General features: G+C 41.6%; 1 protein-coding gene across 21 annotated transcripts in view; it reads left to right on the plus strand.

The window, feature by feature from the left end:
• The window catches only part of LOC410353 (CUGBP Elav-like family member 4), a 530,632-nt gene that overhangs the window by 486,442 nt on the left and 17,585 nt on the right, over positions 1-26,605 (plus strand). For all 21 annotated transcript variants that reach the window (XM_016915455.2, XM_026444465.1, XM_006557607.3 and 18 more), the window contains one exon: positions 15,983-16,062. In XM_016915455.2, the coding sequence (XP_016770944.1) occupies positions 15,983-16,062 (80 nt within the window). The remainder of the gene's footprint in view (positions 1-15,982; positions 16,063-26,605) is intronic.

Raw genomic sequence — 26,605 nt, forward strand, 5'->3', positions numbered from 1 at the left:
AAAGCGGAAAGAGGAAACATCACGGGCAAATCGGCGACGCGAGAAGCCGCGAATTCCCAGAAGGGGTATTTCAATTTAATGTCCGTTAATCGTATTACGTTTCGACTTTCCCAAGCAGCCGTGGCGGCGACGAATACGTGCTCCCTCCACGCGATCGCAGATTGCCTCGTTTCGTGTCCTTTGTCCACCTCCACCATCCCTCTTCTCCTCTTTCCCCTCTTTCCCCTCCGCGCGCCGTAACAGGAATGTTAATACTTGTTTAGCCCCGGCTGATTTACCAGCCAGAATTAAAAACACAATTTCCCCCGCGTAAAAGGCGCACACGCCCGCCTAAATAGAATTACCGCGCAATCATGGATTTTCAGCGTGTGCGGCCCCCTCCCCTCCGCCGTTTTACGCGGCTTTACGAGCGCCCCCTCCTCCTACCCGCGACCTTTAATATCCTCTTTCGTTCAGGAACCTTAAGATTCTGGATAAGGCCGGGTCGAGATATATCGTCGGTATTACGCGTTAAATTCATTTCCGAACAGGAGGATGTGGAGGAGGCAGGGTAATTCGAATCGAAATTTCGAAGAGAAATATCTAGAAAGGAGGAATATGAATGAGAAACAAGGCCAAGAAATAAGTTAATTAATGATCGAGATTAAAGGGAATGTTTATCCCTGTTAAGAAACTGTATCGAAGATTTTGATAAGGTCTTGTTTCGATGAGTTTTAAAGGTTTTGCTTAAGGATGGTTAGGGTTGGAAGGAGAATTTTTTCGACGATTAAAAAATCGTGGGATAATTTCGTCCCGAAAATTAGAGAGATCGGATTGGTGAATGTTTCACCTTGTGCGCGACAATCGTTTTCGAGGAAACTGTGCCAGAGGACGAAGGAGACGGCGTCGTCCTCCCTATACCGATTAATATCGCGAGATGAAACATTCAACAATTTTTCTCCCGTGTCAACACGGGAGGAGAGCGAAATACAACGAATATAAAACACCCAAATATTTTATTTCACATACGTACGCCGCCGATCTATTAATCCCCGGCTGGAGAGGGTCGACGATTTTATCCAAATATTGGACTTGAACCGGTAATCCGTTTAATGGATATTCGGCCGGTAAAACGTGGATCCGTATATAGGATATTAACGTCGAAATGCAGAGCGATAAACGGGCCTCCCGAGTAAAGATTAAATCGGGATTTCGGCCGAGGAACCGATCTCCCCTCCATCGAGATTCATCCAAACCAATATTAAATCGGCAGGTGCCGCTGTATACTTTCTCATCCCCTTTAGAGAAATTATCACGTCCCTTTCTTCTTTTTCCCTCCCAAGATTCCACTCGAAACCTATCTCGAACAATCGACCAACCGCCCCGATAAATAATAAATTCAGAGAGGAGGCTAGAGACACTAGATCTCGCTTTAACGGATTTATCGTTTATTGAAATTGTTCCCTTTCGATATCGAGGGATGGATATTTCGCGTTATAAACGAAGGACTCTATCCGGGGAAGGGATGGAAGAAGGGAAAGATGGGCCACTACGTGACACGGACACGAATCGCGACATTAATACCAACCGCTCCTTTATTTTCTTTTACGTTCCGACGCGAGGAACGCGACGACGACGACGACGACGAATTTTAACGAGAACCCGTCTACGTCCTCGTGAAAATTTCCTCCCTCCCCCTTCGCACCAGCACGCCCGCCTCCACTCTTGTCCCGCAACTTTACAGCCCACGATTCGCGCTCCGTCGATGCAACGACGGAGAATTTTATGACAGCTTCGTGTCCTCTATATTTGAATTCTCTCACCCCTTTTCTTCCGATCACGTCTCTATAGCGGGACAAAGATTGATGATCGTCGAAGCGGAATCGGGTCGATAATTATAGCGATTGTCATGTCTCTTCCCTAATATTGGAAGAAGAAATAAAGATTTTGGATTGGGAAATTCGATAAAGATTCTAAAGTGTCTTTGCGTTGGAATAAATTTATAAAATTCTATATAAGAAAAGAGTGGACGAAAGTCTATCGTCGCTTCGCGGTTCAAAGAAATTTCTCGTTCGATCCACCCCGAATTCGCAAGGAATCGCCATTTTTCGGGGCCAATGGAACGTTCCCCGTTGATGAAACTGTGCGGGGAACAGGGCGCGCTAACGTGGGGACGAAAGGAAAATCAATGTGGTGAATGAGCTCTGAACGTGTAACAGCCTGCCGCACACTAACGCTGGGGGGGTAGCTCGTATTAGCGTGAATTCTATGCCACGTAAGCATGGATGGGGTGGCCAGGGAAACGTGAATCATAGCCGAAATGCGTATCGGATACCCACCCTCCGCTCAGATTATTCGAGAGAAACGTTCTCTCCATTTCGTTTCTTTATTAAAACGAGAAATCTTCGAGAAGTCTCGCTAATTCTCCACTTCGATCTTTTACAATTACATCGTGAATTATATGTATAAATACGAAATTGTTTATCCAGCTGAAAGAGAATTATAGAAAGATTAACGAATGTTTCAACGAGTTTTGAAAAGATAGATTTTAATGGGGGAGGGATAGGGTGGTTCTCTTTTAACGTATTTACAGAAAGAACGAGTCGAAGGGAAAGAAAGCCACCGTCTTTTCCACATCCGTTTGTGAGGGCGCGACTGTAAAATGCGAGGGGGTTGTTCGACCCTCCTCTCTTTCGAGCTAACCCTAAATGGCAGTACGCCAAGTGTGCTAACACCCTCTTCTGCACATGCAGCCGCCCTCCTCTCTCTCTCTCTCTCCATCCCTCTCTCCATCTACACCGCCACCCACCCTCTCGCGACACGCACGCCAGGTCCCATTCAATGCGCCGGCTACACGCACTGCACACGCGGCTTTGCACACAATGCTCGCAAACACTTTGCATTCGTAAACATGCGTAAACAACAACGGCGGTTTCACACCTAAGGTACAAACCTGAAACTGCACGGTCGAGGGCGGTCGGATGCTATTACGGGCTCCAGTTCACTTTTAGATTAAGCCCGACAACTTGTTGTTCGTTTGCGCCTATCAAAATTGAAATCACTCCACGGTACAATCGATGTATTTATTCGACACGATTTGGAATATATTACTTCCTATATTTTGTTTACTTTTTTCCTTTGAAAAGCGTTCAACGTTATAGCTCTTCTTTTCTTCTTTATAAAAATTCCATTATACATAACTTTGGCGCGATTTAGGAAGAAAGAGATACGTTGTTTACGAAATAGCGAATATTAGCGGGTAGATGACGTTCTCTACGTTTGATACGATGGAAAAGAGATAGGATATAGAGGAGATGAGGGGCATCCAGTCTTGGTAGGTTCGATTCATAGGTTTCGAGCTCGTATCGCCGCAGGTCAAGTGTCGATAGCAATGTGTATGTCGCTTATAGATTCGTCGAGACGCCCCTGGCGATCGAGGGTCAATAGAAGTACGCGACAAACAAGAGGCTGTGCATCAGTTGGATTAGATTGGATAAAGTTGGCCGATATCGTTTGAGTTAAAAACTGGCGTTATATAGAGAGGTTCGGTTTGTTTCAGCCGCAACTCTTTGATAAGACAGGATCTCTTTGACGAAGATGTATGAATTGTTTCTACAGGCGCATCTCGTGTCTCGTTGGAAAAAACAAACTGCGACGTATCGTTCCTTTTTTTTTTTTTTTTTTTTCCTTTCCCCATCGACCTCGCGGTTTAATAAAAAGCTTATTGCCACAAGTTGCGAAACACGAAGTTGAAACGTATATTATTTCCACGTTGTAACTCGATAAATACGAACTCTGATATTTTTTTTCTTTTTTTTTTTTTTTAGATCGATGCACGAACGGTCAAACGAGAATTCGAAAGATTAATAATATACCGAGTTTTTAGAAAAAATCTATCGAGTAATATCGATCTTTCATTTCGAATATTACATATACTTTGAACGTGTATATTTATACAGTGTCCCTTTCTATTTTTAGTATTTGAGAGACCAAAAAAAAGTACAAAATATAAAGTACTTTTATAATCCACTGACAAAATTTCCAAAATTTGATATTATACTAAAAATTTAGAATAATTTATAAATTCTCATAGTATAAAATGAAAAAAAATTGCACGAAATTCGTTTGCTCGGTTCGATAGTTATATCCAATGATGTAAATAATAATAACGAGAAATCGAGGCCGCCTAGCGGCATAAATGACTATTACGAATCGACACGCATGTGGATCGCGATTATGATCATAGCCACCTAGCGGTATCGATGGATACTAACGGTTCATCAATAAGTTACACTTTTGTAATTTGAAAAAAAGTAACATCCATGCAATTGATGTAATTATTCTGAATTTTTTAATCTTAGTATATATTTCGATCGACAAGTTTATTGAATAAGATGGACAAGAAGGGAGAAATATATCTTGATTCGAGAAAGTTTTCAATAATATTCACGTATGATCGAAAGGGCAAAATGCAATTTTTAATTGGTTATAAACTCTTGATCTCTCTCGGCTATAGGGGAGAGGAAAAGTTTGGCGGACAGTGATTTCGAAGTTCTCCCGCGTTATCTCAAGCTTCTTCTTTTTAGTTCACGATATTCTCGGCCACGATTTCGTCCCGTTCGGATTAAGAAACTCTATCGAAGACGTGATTAAAGATTAGCTATCCTGTCGACCCTCGGCGTGAGTCATGCTTTTTACTTCGATCGATTAAAACTTGAAGTTTATTAGAACCTTATTAAACTGCCAACTCTCGCTTATCTTTTAAAATATTTTACCCTCCCCCCCCTCTTTTTTTTCGTATACATGATAATAAAAAATTTGCATTATCCTCTTCTACGAATCGAATAAAAAAAGGAATACAACAGAATTCTTCGAGAGAATTTTTACCATCTTTTAATTAATCAATTTCAAATTTACGCTAGATTTTTTTTACATTTCTCCGTTTCGTGGATAAATAATATTTCACCAAAGTCCTCCTATCCGAGGAATTCTCGATTCCAGCCGGGGTAAAAGTGCTTTCACGGTGCGTACGTGCGATGAACGAGAGTCCATCAGTCCTTACTGACCATTCAGCACTATAAAGGGAGCTCAAATATTGATTCGGTTGGCAATTATGAGTGGTTTTTCACCGGGTCTCTCTCTCCACGGGCGTACCCTTCGGTCCTGTTCTCCAGGTCTGCTTAATTACGGGATGTTTGCGTTTCTCAAAATTAAACTCCGTCCAGGATAGCGCATCGCGATAGCCCTCGGGCTACTCTAAACAAATTTACATCAAACCGGAGAACTTGCCACAATAGCCGATCATAATCCTTCAATGGGCCCCGCTTCTACTTCTTCCTCCTCCCAGTTACCGTTAAAACGGGCAAAAACATTCAGGAATTTCGAAAAGTTCCATTTTCTTCGCAACGAGAAAATTTATCTTGATTTTTGTATAATCGAGTTCTGCTTTCTTTAATAATCTCGATTATTAAAATTCAAAAGATCGAGTACATCGCGAATGGATCGATCAAAAAAATATCAAAGATTCGAGAACGAATCTTGTAAAAAAAAAAAAAAAAATGTAAGTTGTTTTAAAAAAGAAAAGTTTTGAGGGAGAATATTTTCTTTCTCGTCGAGGAAATATGATGGAAAACAGATTGGAATGAGGAGGAGGGAGCGGTGGAGAGGCGAAACGAGGTTCCCCCTCGGATCTTACGCGGTTTACTTTTGCGGCAGTAAATTAACGGTTCACGGCGAGACTTCTCTTGGGACCCCTTCGTGACGTCTCGACCAGTTACAGCCCCGTGTTAAGCTTCCGCCGAAATTAGTCGAAGGGGTCGAGCAAAGAAGAAATACCAGATCGCCGGTTCAAAAACTTTTATTTCTTTTATTTTTTCGCCGCGCGGTATTGCTCATTAATTATCCCGGAGAAAATTAATTGTTCGTTATAACAACGTTCCTCCTAACGTTTTTTGCCCGAGTTGTTGCGAACTTGTTTTAAACTTGAGAAAATATTTCGATCTTGATATGACGAGTTCCTGACACTTAACGATTGAATATCAATCGAAATATATCATCGATGCGAAATATTTTTATCTTATTTTTTTTTTTTTTTTTTTGGAAGGGAAACTGCAATCCATAACGATAAAAAAATAATAATATTTAAAGGCTATAAATTTAATCGGATAACGATCAAACGAGTCCCAAAGCTCTTTAAATTTAAATGTAAAATTACGACATGCGCGATTCCATTGTGTTCCAATTCACGCATTGGATATTTTTTAATTTCTTTTTTTTTTTGTTCCGGTATTTTCGCTCCTCGATAAAATATTAAAAAAAAAAAAAATCCCCATTTCTGGAAATTGAATTTGTCCTAGATCACTCTGAAAAAAAAAAAACTAATGTGATGATATGAAATAATAAAACGTCTATAAAAAAAATTCGAAACCTTTCAAATTTATTCGTTTGTAATGTATAATAAATACGTTTAATTTTCCAATCACGTTTATCCACGATATAAAACTATTTCTATTTCTATTCAATTCAACTAATTTTCCCTCTTTCGTGCATCACGATTTAAATCATCGATTAAATCCGATTAGAGAGAGTGAAACGAGGAAAAATATCAATTCCAACGATGGAACGAGATACTCTCGTAAATCATTCTTCCATTCACCACGATCATTACCACTCCTGAAATATAAGTTTCTTCTTCCCCGAATGATGAAGCAGTTGGCAAAACTTGCGTGATCCTTACGACTGCCTACGTGCCTCTCCCTCCTCCATCAGACGAGAAAAGTCGAGGAGGTAGCCGGTTGTTGGTAACTGTTCGAACAATTACAGCGTTTCCTCCCCTCCACGTTCCGCAAATGATTTCACGCGGGAAGAAGGAGAATAAGAAATGGCAGAGAGGAAGAGAGGAGGGAGGGAAATGGAAGGTGACGAGAGCTACGTGCTTCGGTATCAAGCTTCGGGGGCCGCGAGCTGCTCCCCGCCAAGTTTAATTAAATAACGAGGTGACGTGGTGGACGTCAGAAAGAGGGGCGCATTCGGGTGCGCCAAGACGGCAACAGTGAGAAAGAGGAAGTAGGGAGAGAGAGAGAGAGAGAGAAAGAGAGGGATGAGGAAGGCAGCGGTAAGAAAGACCGCGAGAAAAGGAGATGGACCCCGAGGTGCCAAGTTGCTAGGTGACTTTGCTAGTTATTTAATTAGCTCGGAGATTCTCCTTTGCCCCACTGCGCCCCCCTCCACCGTTCCTCTCTTTTTGCTCCTCCAAACGCCCCCTCCCTCCCCCTTTCTTCGACCAGCTCTCCTCGCCACGACTCTCCCCGGTGCCTTTACCGCGACTTCCTTTACGATCTCCAAAGGACAATGCGCCTCTCTCTTTCTCTCTCTCGTTCTGAAGAGGAGGAGGAGCAAGGAGGGACTTATTGTTCCCTTTGGTCATTTCTCTGCACGGCGGCCATTCGCTCGCGAGGAAAATCGGCGCGATCGTGCAGAAGCGACGGGAGAATTTTCACTTTGAGTCGAATTAGAATCCGAGGGACCCAAAGGCGGGGTTGTTTCCTATGAATAGGAAATAAATCGAAGAGGATAGTTTTTGTCACGTCAATTGGATATTATAGGAAACAACTTTAATTGGAGACGTATAGGTTGCTTCGAAAATGGAAAAGATGTAACGGCTTCAGGCAAGGAAGTTTAGAAGAATTAGAATCCGAGGGACTCAAAGACAGGATTATTTTCTATGACGAATCGAAGAGGAGAGTTTTTGTCACGTCAATTAGATATTATAGGAAACAATTTTAATTGGAGACGTATAGGTTGCTTCGAAAATGGAGGGAGAGAAGAATCGAAAAGATTACTTGTGACAGCTTCAGGCGAGGAAGTTTAGAGGAATTAGAATCCGAGGGACTCAAAAACAGGATTATTTTCTATGATGAATCGAAGAGGAGAGTTTTTGTCACGTCAATTGGATATTATAGGAAACAATTTTAATTGGAGACGTATAGGTTGCTTCGAAAATGGAGGAAGAGAAAAATCGAAAAGATTGTAACTTCAGGCGAGGAAGTTTAGGGGAATTAGAATCCGAGGGACTCAAAGACAGGGTTATTTCCTATGAATCGAAGAGGATAATTTTTGTCACGAGACACGTCAATTGGATATTATAAGAAACTTTAATTGGAGACGTATAGGTTGCTTCGAAAATGGAAAAAAATCGAAAAGATTCCTTGTACAGCTTCAGGCAAGAAAGTTTAAAAGAATTAGAATTCGAGAGACTCAAAGACAAGGTTATTTCCTATATAGAATCCAAAAAGAGAGTTTTTGTCACGTCAATTGGATATTATAGGAAACAACTTTAATTGAAGATGTATAGGTTGCTTGGAGGAGAGAAGAATCAAAAAGATTCCTTGTGACGGCTTCAGGCGAGGAAGTTTAGAGGAATTAGAATCCAAGGGACTCAAAGACAGAATTATTTTCTATGACAAATCGAAGAGGAGAGTTTTTGTCATGTCAATTGGATATTATAGGAAACTTTAATTGGAGACGTATAGGTTGCTTCGAAAATGGAGGAGAGAAGAATCGAAAAGATTGTAACGGCTTCAGGCGAGGAAGTTTAAACCCAAAGGCGTTATTTCCTATGCCGAATCGAAAAGGATAGTTTTTGTCACGTCAATTGGATATTATAGGAAACAACTTTAATTGGAGACGTATAGGTTGCTTCGAAAATGGAGGGAGAGAAGAATCGAAAAGATTCCTTGTGACAGCTTCAGGCAAGGAAGTTTAGAGGAATTAGAATTCGAGGTTATTTCCTATGAATCGAAGAGGATAGTTTTTGTCACGAGACACGTCAATTGGATATTATAGGAAACAACTTTAATTGGAGACGTATAGATTGCTTCGAAAATGGAGGAGAGAAGAATCGAAAAGATTGTAACGGCTTCAGGCGAGGAAGTTTAAACCCAAAGGCGTTATTTCCTATGCCGAATCGAAGAGGATAGTTTTTGTCACGAGACATGTCAATTGGATATTATATTAGGAAATAACTTTAATTGGAGACGTATAGGTTGCTTCGAAAATGGAGGGAGAGAAGAATCGAAAAGATTCCTTGTAACGGCTTCAGGCGAGGAGGTTTAGGGGAAAATCGACGTAGGGTGGATTGTGGTTTTATATATATATATATATATATATAGCTCTCGAACAAGAAAAACGGACAGATTCCCCATGGGAAGTCGACAACCTTTTCCCACCGTTCGAACAACCGCCATTTTCGATCCGAGCGAAAAGGCATCGAAAGCTTATCAGAGCTTAACCCGGTGACAGGATGATTACAGGTATTACGGGAATTACACGAGACCGAATTGCGCAACATGTCGTAACGAACTCGCGATATTTCGAAAATTGTGCGTTCACCAGAAACCTAATGGAACTCCCTAGCTCCCTGAAGACCTACCAGAGTACCAACTTCCTACTTAGATATATATATATATTTGGAGAGGGATCGAAATTCTCATCCGTTCGAGAGAATCGTATAATTGATATAATAGATCTGGAATCTTTTCTCAATTCTTTTTAAAGAAACGGATAGAAACGGAAAAGACAGTCCATCGATAATTAAAAGTTGAAGCGGTTCGTTGAAAAATCTCCAACTAAATATTTGCACGTTTATTCGTATTCCTTTTTTACGCGCCTTTAAAAAATCCCGGTAACATCTGTTGCAGCTAGAGCGAAGGGGAGGAAGGGTTGAACAGGTGCGACAAAAAGCCTCGACGAGATTCACGGTAAACGCGACACTCGGATCAAAGCGGTTCCCGATTTCCGCAGTCGAAGCCGTGCGCAGAGGCGCCTTTTCCAGGGGAACGAATTCGAATTCTTAGAAAGCGAATCCGGCCAAATCGATATTACGCGCGATGAATATTTTCATTTCAATTCGCCCGCGCCATTTACATATTCTTCGCGGGAATACAGCGCGCGACAACGCTTCGTGAAACGGGAAAATTGAATAATTGAAAAAGTGAGAAATATATATACATCTTTCTTTCTCTCGTTCTTCTTGTATCCTTCACTCGAATAACACTACACTTGGCACGTTCGATTATGAATATAATCTGGATATTATTTTCCGGAATAATGATACCGAGTCGTATAGAAAGTGAATTTATGTAATGAAAAATAAAATAAAATACAAGATTTTACTTTCGATATGTTCGAAATCGTGGACAAGATTTCACTTACGCGTATATGATAGCAACACGTTTTATTATTCAAAAATCAAATTTTACTTCTCGCTATATTCTCCACAACGATCCATCCATTCGATCTACTCGATCTACTCTAGAGATTTTTCTCGAGCAGCTTTGTTCCTTTCGTTAAACCAGCAACGAGAGAGTGGGGTTCGACGACGAAATCCAAAGTAAATGTGACGCCGTTGATCAAACCGGGACACGATTTCCGTAGTTGCCGCTACAACAATACGGCTGCATAAATAAAGCGCGCACGTTGGACGTGATCAATATTGGATGTGATGAAAGTAAACCGGTAAAGCGTCCAACGACGCTCGACCCCTCGCGTGGACGCGCGCGCGACCGTCTGTGTAATTTAATGCCGGGTAAATACGCGAAGCGGAGAGAGTAGTTTTGCACTGTAATCTAGATGAATCTGGCGGAAGGGCCACTCCCAACGGGGCCGGCCTAGGCCCCGCCGTCAATTACAAAACGACCGTAAAGGGATACGCTTTCGTTCCATGCACCTTCTTATCTTCCTTCCTCGACACACTTGGGCCGATATTTAAACGCCGCCAACGGACCACTTTCCCAACTTTCCTCCTAAAAGTTTTTACTCTCTTCGCCGATTTTTCATCTTTCCGCCGCAAACAACAACAATTTTCAACGCGCGAATATTTAAAATCAATTCGATTCGATCAAATATGCGCGCGCATATCTTTTCACGAAAGAATATTCGTATTCGAAGGATGAAGGAAACTGTGGAAAATTTTCGATATCCGTGGAAGATTTCATAAAGCGGCGTCCACATCCACTTTGTAAGTGGAATACGTGATTTAGCGAACGAGAGACGTTATTTTTCGAAATGGTAGAAAGAGAGACGTAGTTCCGCTAGGAAAATTTATCTTCTCGTAATAAGAGCGCGGCAACGCCGTTTTCCGCCTGTTGTCACGTCCCTTTCGTTCCCCCGCGCGTGTCCGCCTCTTTGTCTTCTTCCGTCTTCCTCCTTTTCCCTCCGCATCCCACCGGGATTCGCCCGTGTCCGCATTATAATGGCATTTCGTGTCTCCGCGTTACACTTACCGTCTCACCCCTTGTACTACACGTTTTCTCTTCGTCTCTCTCTCTCTATATCTCTCTTCCCCCTCCATTTCGCGAAAGGAAATATTCGTGTTTGCAGCGAAATTGAAAAACTGTATCGATCGTAATATCGTGAAAATTTTTTGAAAATTTCACGAAATCTGCGTATCTTTTATTTTTAATCGAGCGTGATCAAAGAGGGCGAGGATATTTTATTTCGAATACGTTTTGTACGAAGCACGAATTCTCATTTCAGAGAACGTAAGGATACTTTTTCACGATAGAACAGTGCTTTCACAGCAAGCAAACAATATTTCAAGCTCCTTTTCAAAGTGCTCTTTATGCCAGAAAGTGTTACGCTTCACGAGAACGGCACACAAAGGAGGTTTTACTTCCATAAAAAAATTGAAGAGACGACTTCTCGAACCTTGTCCATCTTCGTCCATTCCGCCCATTCTCTGCAAAGGTCGCGTATATATTCGTTCTCTTTCTTCTATTTTTGTTATTTTCCCTCCCCTCTCTCTCTCGTTGGATTTGTACACGTCTTGTTTCGCCCGCCCTGCGGCGAACCTCTCGCAAATCTCTTATATACCGAATTCCTAGTTTGCCGCCATACACTCCACATATCCACACTTTCCGTATCTCCTTTCCTCCACGTTTACATTTGCATTTGCGTGCCTCCCTCCCCTTTCTCTTTCGAGCGCGCTCTCCCCCTCCCCTCGATGCTCGTCCTTTTTCCCTTCCCATTTTTCCACCCCCTTCACCCGGTTTCATCTCGCGAATATAAAAAGGGCTGAGCACACGAGTGTTTAGTAACTTTGTCAGCGTTTTTAATCCCGCCCCCTTATCCTACCTCTGCTTGTCCCGCATGCTCCTCTTTGTCTCTCTCTCTTTATTTCTCTCCTACCTTGAATAACCATATATATATTTTTCTATTTTTTTCTCCTTCTTCCTTCTTCTTTTTTTCTCGTATTTTTCCTGTTCGTTTCTGGCTTCGTTTCTCTTTCTCTCTCTCTATGTACTTTGTAAAACCGACCGTTGTACCAATTACGAGTGCTCGCGTTTTCAAGCGGTGCCGGATTTAGTAGCTTCATCAATGAAATTGATTCGTTTGGTCCGTTCCCGGTGTCGGCACACAGGTCGTGCCGCCAACTCAAACGGTAGTTATCGAGCATATGTCCCCACGATTTACACGCGTACACGTTTTTGCTCTTTTACGAAACACTTACAGAGAGGAAAGTGTCCCTTTAATGGGGAGAGGGGATCGGTTCCGTTTTTTTTTTTGAAAAGGGGAGATATTCTTTAGTTTTATTCGTCGCCTCGATGGATAATCAGTGGCCGCGTGGCGAGGAATATTTATTTTAGTGAAATTGTATCCAAGACGAGAGTTTCTCGAAGATTTCGTACGTTTTTTTTTTGGAATAATAGGATGTCGTTGTTCAATAAATAATTGATATAAAGTGTACTAATAATCGGATTAAACGCTGGTGAAATTTCTAGGGAAAAATTGCCGGTTACACCGATAAAAATACGATCATAAGGGGGGAAACGTTGATTCCATTCCAACTGTTGCAGGGGCAAATATATACCAAGCTATCATAGTCGATTTGCATTGAATTTCGTTGTTTGCTCGCAATTCGAACGCGGATGACACGGGATTCGCACGGGTGTTTCGAGTATTTTTCATCCGAGTTTGCATAAAAACGAAAACACTCGTATTATTATTTTCGCGTCGTCGAACGGAGCCTTCTTCAACGAATAAAAGTGGAGAGAAGAAGAGGTAACGTTAATTTATCACGTCGCGAAACGAAAAGTTTTCGGAATAAACCGCGCCACCGATAATCTTCCCCCTAGAAGGGGGGCTTCTCTCTCTCTCTCCGTTCCAAAAACAATTAGATCCGCACCTAACGAGATTTTCCACGTCCCGAAAATGGATAAATTCAATTGTTAACTCTCGCTCGATCGATAAGGGATATAAGTTCTCTCGAAAGTTTGGACAGTTTTCCACGGTAAACACGTATAACGAGATTGATTAATATTTTCGCCCCCCCATCTCGGGATTAACATCGAGTTGGAAAAAAAGATTCGTTCGAACTCTGTGTAACAAAGTAAGAAAGGATTCACGAATAACATTCACAATTTTTTAACGTAACGATACGCGTAATAGAAATTCACGAACTCGATTTCCGATTTCCGTAAAGTCAACCGCGAATATGTGATAAAGCGGCGTGGTGAAAATCGAGAGATGAAAATCGCGGCCGAAGATTATCTCAGAAAGAAGGAAGGAAGGAAGGAAGGGATTAAAACTCCCCCTCGTATTTCAATTACCCCTCTCTCTCCAACTTATAAATACACGTCGCTCTAATACCGATCGAGTTATCTCGGATCTTTTTCTGAAAAAGATTAGAAAGAAAAGTTCCGTTTCGAGAGTTCGCGACCAAGTATCGAAAGTCTGGCGCGCGTTAGCGCTTGGAGGGGGTCGTAGATGGACGGACGGATGGATGGATGGATGGATGGACGGACGGGAGGGGGCCGCAGAATAAACTTAGACATGTTTGCCGAGCAATCAAATATATGAGTGGAAAGTCTCGCAGGCGTTATCGATTGGTTCGGGCGGTGGTGCGGCGAGAGTGGAGAACAGTGGGATGGGTCGAGCGAAGGGGTCGAGACGGAATGGGAACGGGGAGAGATCCACGAAACTAGTCTACATCGTCGTCCTCGGGGCGGAGGGCCACAGCGGTTTGTCCGGTGTTTGTTGTTCGCCGTTATTCGAGGGAAGGGGGGGCAAACATAGTTTTCGAGAAGGAAGGAGCACACACAACAACGTGTGCGCGTGTGACGAGCGAAAATTATTATTATCGTTATTTAAAGGGAAACGATGGGAAAAGTTGTATTTGAGCTACTATCCCTATTCGAAAGGTTTCTGTCGACGATCTAGACATTCCCTGGCGATGGAATTACAATGGAATGAAAGAAAAAGAAAAGAAGGGTTCGAGCAATGAATATAAAAGAGTGAAAGGTCGACTTTTTCGGAGGAAAATATTTCCCTTCGATTCTTATTATTTTCGAATTTGATTTAATTATTGTACGAACTCGAGTGAAAGAAAGAAACAGCAACGTATACACTCGCGAATGATAGAAAGGAAAATGTACAGGGAGGATGTAGGCGAACTTTCGAGAAATTCGACTCTTTTATTTCCCCGGAACGGGGGAAGGAAGAAAAATCTGAAGAGCGCATCGTCTTCGAGACCCCCTCCCCCTCTCGAGAGCCGGAGATTTCGCTTGCACAGGAAGGAATGGGCCTGAAGGAACAGAAGCTCGGACAAATTCTTGCGACAGAGATTGAATCGCGAGAAAATCTTATCCACCTACGCCTCGGATCGCTTTTATCTCCGATTTCGGACATTCCTCTTCCCTCCGTTCTTGTCGCCAACTCTCTCTCTCGCTCCTCTGCAACGCTTTTATATTTTATATATATATATATTTTATACGGAGGAACGGTTAAATAGCGGAGGATTTTATATCCGATAAAACTGAAACTCGATGCCCCAAGGTATCCTCAGCTGTGCAAACGATTTTATTAATTCATCAAAACGATGTTCGTAGTTTATCTTCCCCGGGTAATATTTTTTCTCTCTCTCCCTCTCCCTAGCCTCTTCTTCTTTCTTCCTTTTTCAACGGGGAAATATGAGCTGATACCGCGGAGTGGTTTCACGATGAACGGAAACTTTCGCGTGTTTTAATTAAATTTGAAATAATTATAACCGTTGCTGCTATAATAATAATTCTTCGAACGATCCAAGTAGTTTGGAAATTGTTGCGCAAAAGGAAAAAAGAAATGATCAATTAGTCTTCTCTTTGAAATAAACTATATATACATTTGTTTATTAAGCTTCGATAAAATAAATTTTCAAAGTGTAACGATATTTGTCCTCCTCCACGATTAGAGGAAAATTAAATTTTCCCTCTTCTTGATCGAGAAATATCATCGAAATTTCCCGCTACAATGTAATTCTAGATTAGACGCGATCGAGAGCTGTGATACGCGCCATTTTTTCTTCTTCGAAAATTCGACCCCCTCGCCGTTTAAAATTATCCCCCGGCGTGGCGTGACAGAGCGTCCCGTATTATTCCGCGAACGATCCCGGATCGTGGTAATTTTTCAGGATCGTTTGCTCGCCTCGTGATACGCACCGTTATTGGTCGAAACGAAAGGAGCGGTGTCCCGGATAACGGGAGCGGTTTCTCCGTTCGTGGTAAACATCTTTTATTAAGTGCACGTTGCGCTCCGCTGGCGCGTCAATTTTTCAAAGCACCCTCCAGTTCTTTGTCTTCGCGTCTCCATCTAACTATATAACGATAAGCACGCGTAGCTTGGAGGGGAGCGATTAATCGTTCCATCATCGTTAGAGATGGTCTCGACTTTGCGACAATGGCGCCTCCTTTTCCGCCGAGATGAAACGATTTTTCGTCTCTTCTCCAACGATCGATCGAACTTTGAAACAATTTTTTCCCGACCTCGACGAAGAAAGGAGAGAAGAAAAAGGGGGGAGGGGAAGAAAAGGATATTTTATCGCGATTCACAAAGATACATACGTTAAAAATCCGATGATACTTTACCCCGTACTGAAAACAATCCCCATTCATACTCTTATTCTTACAAATCGAAATCTCTCTTCTCGAAACGATTAACGAAACTTTCCCCTCTCTTTTTCTTTTTCCAGGCTGTGCATTCGTAAAACTTTCATCGCATCAAGAAGCGCTAGCGGCGATCAATACCTTACACGGTAGCCAAACTATGCCGGTAAGTGCACAACGCTGTTTTTCGAGGCATCGTCAAAATTTCGAAATTTCGAAACGAAATCGGACAACGTTAAACGGACAAGTTGGAAATAATGATGCATCACGGGATCCACGAATGATCGTGGACGAAGGGGGTTTTTGGTCGTGGCTGCCCTCCCTTTCCCTGCAATCTAATGACCGGCCAAACAGAAATCTGCATAACACTTGGAGAAGTGTGGGTCACCCCCCTCCCCTTGTCAAACCGCCAAACTTTCTCAGCTTAGGGTCCTGGACCCAGGAATTCCTAGTTGTAATTGAATTGTCAGTGAGTTTCGGCCGGGATTCCACCTGCTGATTGGCGAAAGTTTCGGCAAAGCCGCTTGCCGAACTTGACCATACAACATTCCTCCCCTCGCCCACCCCTCGTCATTATTATCGCCCACCACCTTCCACGAACAACCGAAGGTGGTGGTGGTGGTGGTGGTGGTTCATCGACGTATCGAAGTTGGCCTCACCAGGTTTATTAGGCTTACGGGGGAAGGGGGAGGGCTTACGGCGGATCGGTGATTAATGACGAAACGTTGACCGTGATCGATAGGGAATAATACAGGGTGAGAAAGTGGATCAGCGACGCGTTGGATCATAGAAATTATTGGCATTCCGATCCTCCTCCGATTTAATACTTGCTTTCGAAGTGAAAATATTTATGGAGCAGGAAATAGATGGGAAACGAATAAATGTATCAGGATATTTTTTTTCTTTACAGTGTGTTTTGTCGATTGTGGAAAATATAGATCATTCTTTGCGACGATTTTCGTAAACGTAATTAATTTTGAACTGGATATTGGGATATCGATTTCTTTTCTCTCTCTCTCTTTTTTTCACGGTACACTTGATTGATTTTCCAAAGTAATTTTTTCTTTTTTTTTTTCCAAGAGGCTTCCTACAATAAAAAAGTTATCCTATTACGTAGTTGCAGATGAAACGGCTAAATTCTCAATAAAACTTTCAACGTCCAAAGTTTTATTAAAAAACAATATTAATCAAAGTACGATCCATCAAACTTGATGTAACTTGAACTCGTGGTGAAACTTATAATTATATATATATTTATATAAAATTATATATATAAAAGAGACATTAATTGATCGATCCTGATACTACACTTTTCATATTCACATTTCCTTTCATCCTCTCCTTCGTTTAATAATCGATCAAGACAATCGTAATCCCGAAAAAATCGCAAAAAGAAGAGAGAGAGAGAGAAAAAAGCTTCGTTCAAAGTTCACGCGTCGCGACTCGTGTCGCCACGAGGGCACAAAAGAAACGAATCCATCGATACGAGGAGGAGAGACGCGGAAAGTCCATATACACCCTCTATTTTCCTATGTATCCGGCAATTGTTTCGTCGTTCGACGGTCCAACGATTACGAAAAAAAAGAGAGAAAGAGAGAAAGGCGCGTATTTCCCCCGACAGAAAGGCAGAAATTCACGCAGTGTGCGAGAAATGCACGGATTGCGAGGGAGCGAAGGACGGATGCGAATACATGTATTGCTCGTTACAACGCTTTAATCCAATAGCGGAAATACCGGAGGAGAAATTGTGTGGGCAGGGAGGGGGAGGAGGGAGAGAAGTTTAGGACCCGTGGCAGGGACGACTATTTGCCCTTAAAAGAGAGGCTGACGTGGCGGCGCGGGGACGGTAATATGCAGATCGCTTAATTATCACCGCGAATTATGCAAATCTTGACACCGGCGTTACGAGATTTCATCGCGTTTGAACCATTGAGCGGCCGAAAGGGAGGGAAAACGTACGGGCGAGACGCGCGGTTTGCCGTTTCATTAGGACGATTCTAGATTTATTAGCCCTCGAAGAGGAGGAGGAGAGACAGAGAGAGAGAGAAACGTTTCGTGAGAATCGTTTGGCCCCTCGACCGAATTCAACTTAAAATTTTACCCTCGCCCCATTTGTTTTTATCGCGTAAACTTAACCAGCCCCGGCTTCAATCAACCCGCCTTGTCTAAATTCCTCCGTCAAAGGTTCACGCTTCGCGTTTAATATTCCCTTTATTAAAACCTTGTTCCCGGCTTCTTCGAGTTTATGGAATACGTATCTTTATCAATCTTGGATAGAATATTTTTTTTTAAAAATTCTTAGAGAGACACAACGTTACGTTTCAATCACACTCACGGCGACATGATATTCCAGTTCAGAGCGAGTGATAAATTTTCAAACAAGAAAAAAAAGAGAGAGAAAAAGAAAATCACGAGAGGAAAGAAGGAGATATTGGAGAAGTTTCTCGATTTCGCCGTCATCGTCCTATCTTCCGGGGAAAGAAATGGAGGGCAAGATATTTGGCGAATATATATATATATATATATTTTCAACGAGTAGATCCCGACCCAATGGCCATACCTCGAACATTCTCGTTTAACAAGGACGCGGCTCGAGATTTTGCCCTTCCAAGTCCGCCCTTGGCTCGTTCTCCTCAGATATATATATATAGAGAGAGAGAGTCCTTGGAATGTAGCCGGCGGATCCCTCATATCTTCGAGGCCCCTTCCCTTCTACCCTCCTCCCCCAAACGCTATTCGCGCATCCCTCGATTTAACAGGCCTTAATCATCACAAGGACCTTCCCCGTAGTTGAACGTTTTCGTCCTGTGACCAGTTACCTCGTATCCTCCAGCATCCCAGGCAATATATACTGTACCATCCTACCACTTGATCGTTCCAGCTCCCTTGTGCTATTGTTTTACTCGAATCTCTATGGAATGGATATATTTCTTGTTGATTGCACGCTCTCTCTCTTCGATATGGAATTGAAAAAATACAAATTTTTGTACTTTGTATAGTTTCTTTCGTAAGTCTCTGATAATCATGCACTTTATTCGTTCATACAAATCTTTGATTAAATGTGGTATAGGTTGTTATGGTTCAGTGTTTTAATTTAATAGATTTAAGCGAGAAGATATGCTACGTAAAAAAAAAAAAGAAAGGAAGAAAGGAAGGAAGAAGGAATAAACTAAGGGTGAAACTAATGATTGCGCCATGTTGCGAGAAACTAGGATGAACACGGGTTAAATCAAATTATTCCCTCGCCGCGTTAGAATATCGTTCACGGGGGAACGTTCTTTCCTTTTTTCCCTCCCTTATTGAAGAAATTATAAATAATGCGTAGATTTATAAAATAAAAAAAAATATATATTCTCGAAACAATTCTACACAATTTTACGCTGCACAATTTTAGAGATATTATTATATACCGAAATATCACCGAGTCGAACGCATACGATTAAACGTAACGAAAACATTTTACGAAATGTTATATTTCGATCTCGAATATCTCTGTGCGCAGTTTCGGATCTCTTTCTCTCTCTCTCTCTGTACAGAATTTATTATCGTTACATCAACGAAATTGCTATTCCGGAAATAAAACTTGCCGCGGCGAAATCAGCGTATCAGAAATGGTGGATATTTCTACTACTGAATGGTAGAAATGGTTGATATTTTTACCATCGCGCAAGAATTATACACAACGCATACGGGGAAATTTTGCGAAACAAAAAAAAAGGGACAGGTTATAAATACACAGAGATGCAAATAGAACAAAGTCGAATAAAGGATATTTTAAATTTTAAAAAAATACTCTCCCTCCCCCTTTTTCCTTTTTCCTTTCCTCTATCTTTGATTCGACGAATAAAAATTTTAATTCCTTCGCGCATTAATAGTAAAAGTAATTACCAACGATGGATCATTTTATACTAAAATATATCGTATCGGGTTGAGCAAAGCTTTATCCCAACGGTAAGCAATTACGACAGATTCTAACTCATTAAAACTTTACGGAGCTTTGTTAAAAGAAATTGAGTTAAAGGGGAAAATTTTCTATACGGTTTTTAATTAGCGGTCAAGTAAAAAGTACACGTCGCAATTACCCGCATTTCATAATCATTAAACTGTAAAACTATAATTTCTTTACTCTCCTTCTTGCTTGCGTTCTCGAAAAGAAAATAGAACAACGTATATATAATTTTTTTCAAAGATCATTCCTCGATTATATAACGATCTTTCTTTCTTCCTCTTCCTCTTCTTAAGCGTATCTCAAAAATTTATACTCGACATACACGTATCGCCGTACGAGATATAATATTTCTTTTCGTCGAACAACTTTGCCCAACTATTGCGGTTAATATTTCGCGGTGTCAATACTGCAGTTTTTCCCCGGGCGAAAAAAAAACCGCTACTTTATACGACTGAAGTTCTGTAAACATTTTTCACTTCGGATTCAGTAACCGTGTAATATGATTTACGTTGCTCGAATAGACGACGCGTTCGCGCGGTTCAAACTTCAACGGCCAATATTTTCACGGTATCCGCGATCCGCTTTTTCTTTCTCTAAGCGTTATAAGTTTCCAGTATCGAACAGCCAGCGCGAAAAATATTATATTTCCAACTCCGTCGCCTCTATTCATCCTATTCATTCCGTGAACCTCATCGAATCCCGAGCAGATTTTTTTTTTCCCCCCTTCGTCTCTCCTTTTATCAGTTAATTCAACCGTCATCGATCTTATCACTTATCGCGAAATTATCGTTTATTAACGAAGGATTCTTTTTTACTCCTTCGAAAAAAAAGAAAAACTCACAATCTCGAGAGAATCAAAGGAATCGAAAATCAATCAGTTGGGTTATATCGAGGAAAAAGGGGCCCGAATTTACATCTATATTGTGGAGGATGGATATTTCTCCAGGGGGTCGGCCGTCATCGGGAAATGGCGCTCGGTTCAATTTCCAAATCATAGAGACCTAGAGGGAGGAAGGAGAAAAGAGAGAGAGAGGTATCAACTGATCGATCATTAAACCCTGGTTATTACCGTGAAAAATTGGCGGGCAAATTCTCCTCTTCTTTTTCTCTCTCTCCCTCGATCATCGAGCCGTGTAACGCGGTTTCCTCTACTCGAATTGACAGGGTGTTCACGCGTCACGCGACGGCGGCGGCGGCGGCCAATATTTCTGCCGGGAGGAGTGAATATTTTGCGGGGTTGCTTCCTCCTCTCTCTCTCTCTCTCTCTCGTACGTGTCACCGTTGGAATGCGAGCCCCTCGCGCGTAGTTATGCCTTCTGAAGCGTGTGACATTTCTTGTCACGCCTCGCGACGCGCTCGCGGCACCAGCCCACCACGAAGAGGTGGCGGAGAGGACGACGTGCTCCTCGTTCACCCGTTTGCCTCTGCAAACTCCCGAAATGTCTCGTAATAAAAGCAAACCTACGGGAAAGGAGAAAGGGAGGGAGAGAGAAGTGTTTTGCCAGGGTTTGCGGCGGCGGGGTGAAACGTGGCGGGACGGTGACACGGTCGTTCGTTCCCGTAGGAATTTTTACGTAACGTTGCTCCGTTTTTATTTTATACCCCTTCGGGCGTGGCGGCGCACCGCTCGGAAATTAAGTGCTCGGAATAAAAGGACAGGCGAAGGGGGACCTTCTCTTTCTGGGGACGCGAGTTTTAAAGAACGAGGAGAGAATAGGTGTAAACGATTTCCTTTAATCGATCATCAGTTGTTTCTTTTTCGAAACTTTGTTACATAGTTGTGATATTATTAATTATCAAATCATCGTCGAAGGGAAGGAGGATTGGAAATTGAAATGATGAAAAGGATGAACCGTTGACACGGTTGACGATTAGACAGGCGGGCTTTCTCGAAAAGTTCATTAAACGGGAGAAAAGTAGAGAAGTAGTGTGTAAAAGTGGATGTCGGGAGGGGAGGAAGGGGGGTCGAGGGGAGCAGCCCTCGAGCCTCGGCGGATGTTCCTTTCTTCGTTCGAGGAAACGAGCGAAAAGTGGATGGAAGGAAATTGTCTCTGCATTAACGGAGGCTCGGAAACTGCTTCCAACATTTAATTAAAGACATTCCCTGAGTAATTCCCTTGGCGGCCTCGTAATTGCATTGCTTTTATCTCCTGTACAACTGTTACTTGTTTGGCGAGTCTCTTTTCTATCGGGAGTCAGAGCGAGGAGGAGGCGGCGAACGGATCCCTCGAAAGGGGGGGGAAGAGGAAACGCGATCAAGCGTGAGACATGGAGACCCTCCTCTTATGAAATAACCGTACTCGAGGAGCTCTTAATATCGCTATTATCGTGATTAAATTTGAATTCGAAGCGAATTTAAAATATATAAAATATATTTCTAACCCCTTAGAAATTCGATCGAATCGTTTGGATCGCTGATTAAATTATTGCGGATTCGTAGGATTTACGTCTCTCTTCTCGAATTGATTGCTCTTCAAATTTTACCCTCGTAATTACGGGGGATACCCTCCTCGCCGAAACATCCTTCGACATCATCCGAGCGGATACCGATATCCTCCGTAATCTGGCCGCCCTTCCAACATTTCTCGAGTAAAAATTTCCCCAGACAACAGCCTTGAAAGAACACAACCAATTTTCGCCAATTGTTTTCGCAAACAAGATGACGACAAGGGAAAATAGAAGGAGAAATTCATAAAGGACAGATCGATCGAAATCTTTCTCAAAATGGAATCGTTCAATCAGCGAAATTCTCTTCAACCCCTTTTACAACGAGATCGGATTGAAAATAGTTCAAAGCGAGACTTTTTTCCCCTCTCTTTTCTTCTCACCTCTCCCTCGAGGTGCGAAACTTGTAACCTCGGCGGAGAATTGGATAGTTTCGGATACGAAGAAGAGGGGGAGGGGGCGCGTGGACAAGGGGCAATCGGCCAGTCTTGCGGTTCCAGTTGTATCCATTGAAATTACCAGCCGGCGAATTGGCAAGTGTGATGGCGCAGCTAACGGGGGGGGAGAAGCTCCAATCAGTAGGTAATTGCTTCATTCCGTTCCCGGCTCGGACGCAATATCGCGCTTCTCTGACCCGTGCCTCCACTTTCAAAGATTTCCACCTATCTCAAAGGTGGATACCCACCATCCAGGGGGACAGAGGAGCAATTTTTCTTCCCAAACGCTTTAATTCTTTCTCTCGTTATTCCTATATTTCCGTCGATATAACAATTTTATTTATCATTTCGCGAGAGAGGAAGGAAAAAATGAAATCCTAAAAGCAAAAGCTGAGGAAGAAAGAAGGCTGCGAAGAAGAACGAATAATAAAGCTTGCCGCAAGTGAACAAGGAGGAGGGAGACGAAGAATCATCGGAAAGGATCATAAGCATCGTTCGACTCGTTTCCGACGATTTCGCCGTAACAAAAGCGGCCGCCAACCGTTTCCAACCGGACCGACAAAGTTCATCTCTCCTCCCTCTCCTCCCCCCTGTAACGAAGACTTTGTACCCCTCTAGCGCCGGTATAACGAGACTGCGCTTTTGTATCACGGATTTTAAAGAGACAACCTACACGGTAAAGTGTACAAACATAACGAGCCGAGGAGTGGAAAGCGTTTCAAACGGCGTTTTCCTCTCCCTCTCCCTCTCCCTCCGTGATATCGCTTGGGGTGGCTTTTTCTTTTCGCGTGTAGTTCGGAGGAACGTTGGATCGGAATTAATGAACCGTAATCCCCCAATAATGAGGCTTCGGCTTCACTGGCTCTGATACGACCTCGCCACCCTTCTCTCTTACCCCTCCCTTCGCCCATCCTCTGCCTGTGTATCTATCGATGCGCATCCTCGTCCCGTGTAAATGTCATATATGCCACGCGACTTAGCCAGCCATTTCCACGCAACGGAGAGAAAGAGAGAGAGGAAAGGGGAGGGGGGCCTGTCGACGCGAGACAAATTATTTTCCTCGACAACACGCGTCGATGCTTTTCACCGCGCATAACGAGTTGTTCGAGCTCTCTCTCCGTAGAGAGAATACAAAATGTCGCACCCTCCCCTCCTCTCGCTCTTTACAGCCTCCGTGTCGATATTTTTCCCCAGCTTTACGATACCGGAACGCCCCTCGATATTTTTGCCCCCGCGAATTTTCCCAATCGAGTATCCTTGCAACGAGTGGCCATCGAGTGGAAGGAAGAGATTGTATTTCTTTTAAGAATAATTCTTCTTGAAAATTGTTGATCGATTGAAAGAAATCTAAAATTTGGAAATTTCTTGTTCGATGAAAATTTATTTCAACATCGGTCGAGTCAACATCGAGTAATATTATGTAAAATAAAATATATCCTAATTCCAGCAGTAACTAAAGTTGATGAATGAATTAAAGATGAAACAGGAGTTGGAGCTATTATTGCTATTGGTAATCAAGTTGGAAAAGGAATTTGTGCTCTTTTAGTAAAAGCTATTGACAAAATAAAAATCATTATAAATTCATTTATTTTATAAAAACTTAAATTCCATCTTCCATAATATGTTATTAATCCTATAATTAATAATAAACCAATATCTCCTAATCGATTTAATAAAATAGTAACTATTCCTGAAGTAAATGATTTTATTTTTATATAATAAATTGCAAGACAATAAGAAATTAATCCTAAACCATCTCAACCTAAAATAATTGATAATATATTTGGTCTTAAAATTAATATATATATATATAGAAATTAAAAATAAAATTATTAAATATAAAAAACGATCCATTTTTAATTCACTTAAATCTATATATCTAATTCTATAAATAATAATTATGGAAAAAATTATTCTAACTAAAAAAATAAATATTAATGACTTATAATCAATTAATAATAAAAAATTAAACTTTATTGAATTAAATGTATAAATATTTCACTCAAAAAAAAATTCCTTATTTAAATATAAAAAATATAATCTTATTAACATTATTAAAAACCTAAATCCAGATAATAAAATTCCACAAACTATTATTTTAATAATGATTTAAAATAAATCTATTTTATATCATTGATCCCACAAATCAATATTTTTAACTTAAACTATTTAAATCTAATTTTATAAACTTTAATTTAAATATATCCAATCTTCGAATCAATCTTGAAACGTAGAAACTCAAGGAATATTTTTAGTAGAACTCTCAACGATGTTAGAATTATAAATTATACATGGAGTTGCGAAGTAAATACTTATCTTGTTTTAGATGATTCTCCGAAAAAATAATCAAAGGCGCGTTGGATCGATCGAAAAGATCGCGTTACGACCCGTTGAACAAGCGCGGTCGAAATTAAGGGCGTTTTAACCCGAGTTTCACGGTCTCGCGCGAATAAGGGTGGAGAAACGGCACGTATGAGTTCTCTCCCCCGGATACTCTTGATATTAGTTACAGTAATGTGGAAAGTTGTATCAAGCCATGAAACCCGCATAACTTTTATGCCTTGTAAACTGCACTGTTGCGGCCTGCGGATCCCAACCGGCTTCCTTGAAAGCGGCCCGGTTATACGCGCGTTTGGCCCCCATTCGACTCGGCCGTAAAACGAAACTTTTAATAATTGCGATTCCCATTGTCGTTTCCACCCTCCATCGAGCATCGATGAATCGTGTCCGACGCGCGAGTTTTAAAGCGGCGGCTCGAGTTAAATGAGAATGAGAAATAAACCTTTGAAACCTTTTAATACATCCTCGGTGAATTTATCTCGAGACGATTGGAAACTAAAATAAGAAGAAATCTCTAATCGCTCTAATTAAAAAGAAACGAGAAAAAGAAAGATGATATTTCGATTTCTCTTTGACTCGATTATATACCCCATTCCAGGATAACGCCTTCTACGTTTCATCGCGTAAATTTTTATGTACGAGCACGTTTCGTCGCTATCTCTGCGCGAGGGATTTTACGAGAAGAATGAAAAACGAAATAATGATGACAAAAAAAAAAAAAAAGAGCGAGTCTCTCTCTCTAGTGAAAAAGTTTTTTACAAATTTCGAATCCTTTGACAACGAAATGCTCGGCGGGCGGGAAATAATAAAAGCAAAAGCGCTTTTTATACACGGGGGACATACGCAATTGTATCCTGGATACAATTGGGCCGATATCGATGATACCGTATCCGATTGAAAATCGTCTCCCGGTTATAAATACATCGGTTCGATCGGACGGGGCCAATTCTTCGATCATCCTTTCCCCATTCGGTGCTTAACACGCCCGCGCACGAACGGGTATTATCACGTACGTATTACGCGTTTTTAATGCAACGACACGTACCCGCTCTTCCTCCCGTGAACGCGATTCAACGCGTCGGTCGAATGCACGGTTTTTAGAACAGCTTTTTTTTTACGAAAACATTGTGCAAAATGTTTCTGTAAAAAAAGGAGAAGTCAATTATTATTGTCTATTTCAACTTTCGATTTAATATCGATGGACGACACTTTTCCTAATGGAATTTTCCAAGGTAGATTATCTTTTAAGAAAATCTTTCCTTTATACGACGATATCTCGCGTTAAGATAAACGAAAAAAGGGCAAAGTTTCCAAACATCTTTCGTTCGTTCATCCATGAAATCTATGTTAGTCTCGCGAATTACAACGGTTTAAAGTTTCAGATTTCAGAATTCAGAGTTTCTTTAAGGTTGCATAATGGATGTGACGATTGGATTGATGTGTCGATAATTTTCTGAATTAAGCCCGAAAGGAGACTTGTAAGGGAATCGTGGTAAGAAATAGGAGAGGGGAAAAAGGCGTGCAAAATTCGCGTGACA

Source organism: Apis mellifera, linkage group LG12 (assembly GCF_003254395.2).
Source record: "Apis mellifera strain DH4 linkage group LG12, Amel_HAv3.1, whole genome shotgun sequence".
NCBI lineage: Eukaryota > Metazoa > Arthropoda > Insecta > Hymenoptera > Apidae > Apis > Apis mellifera.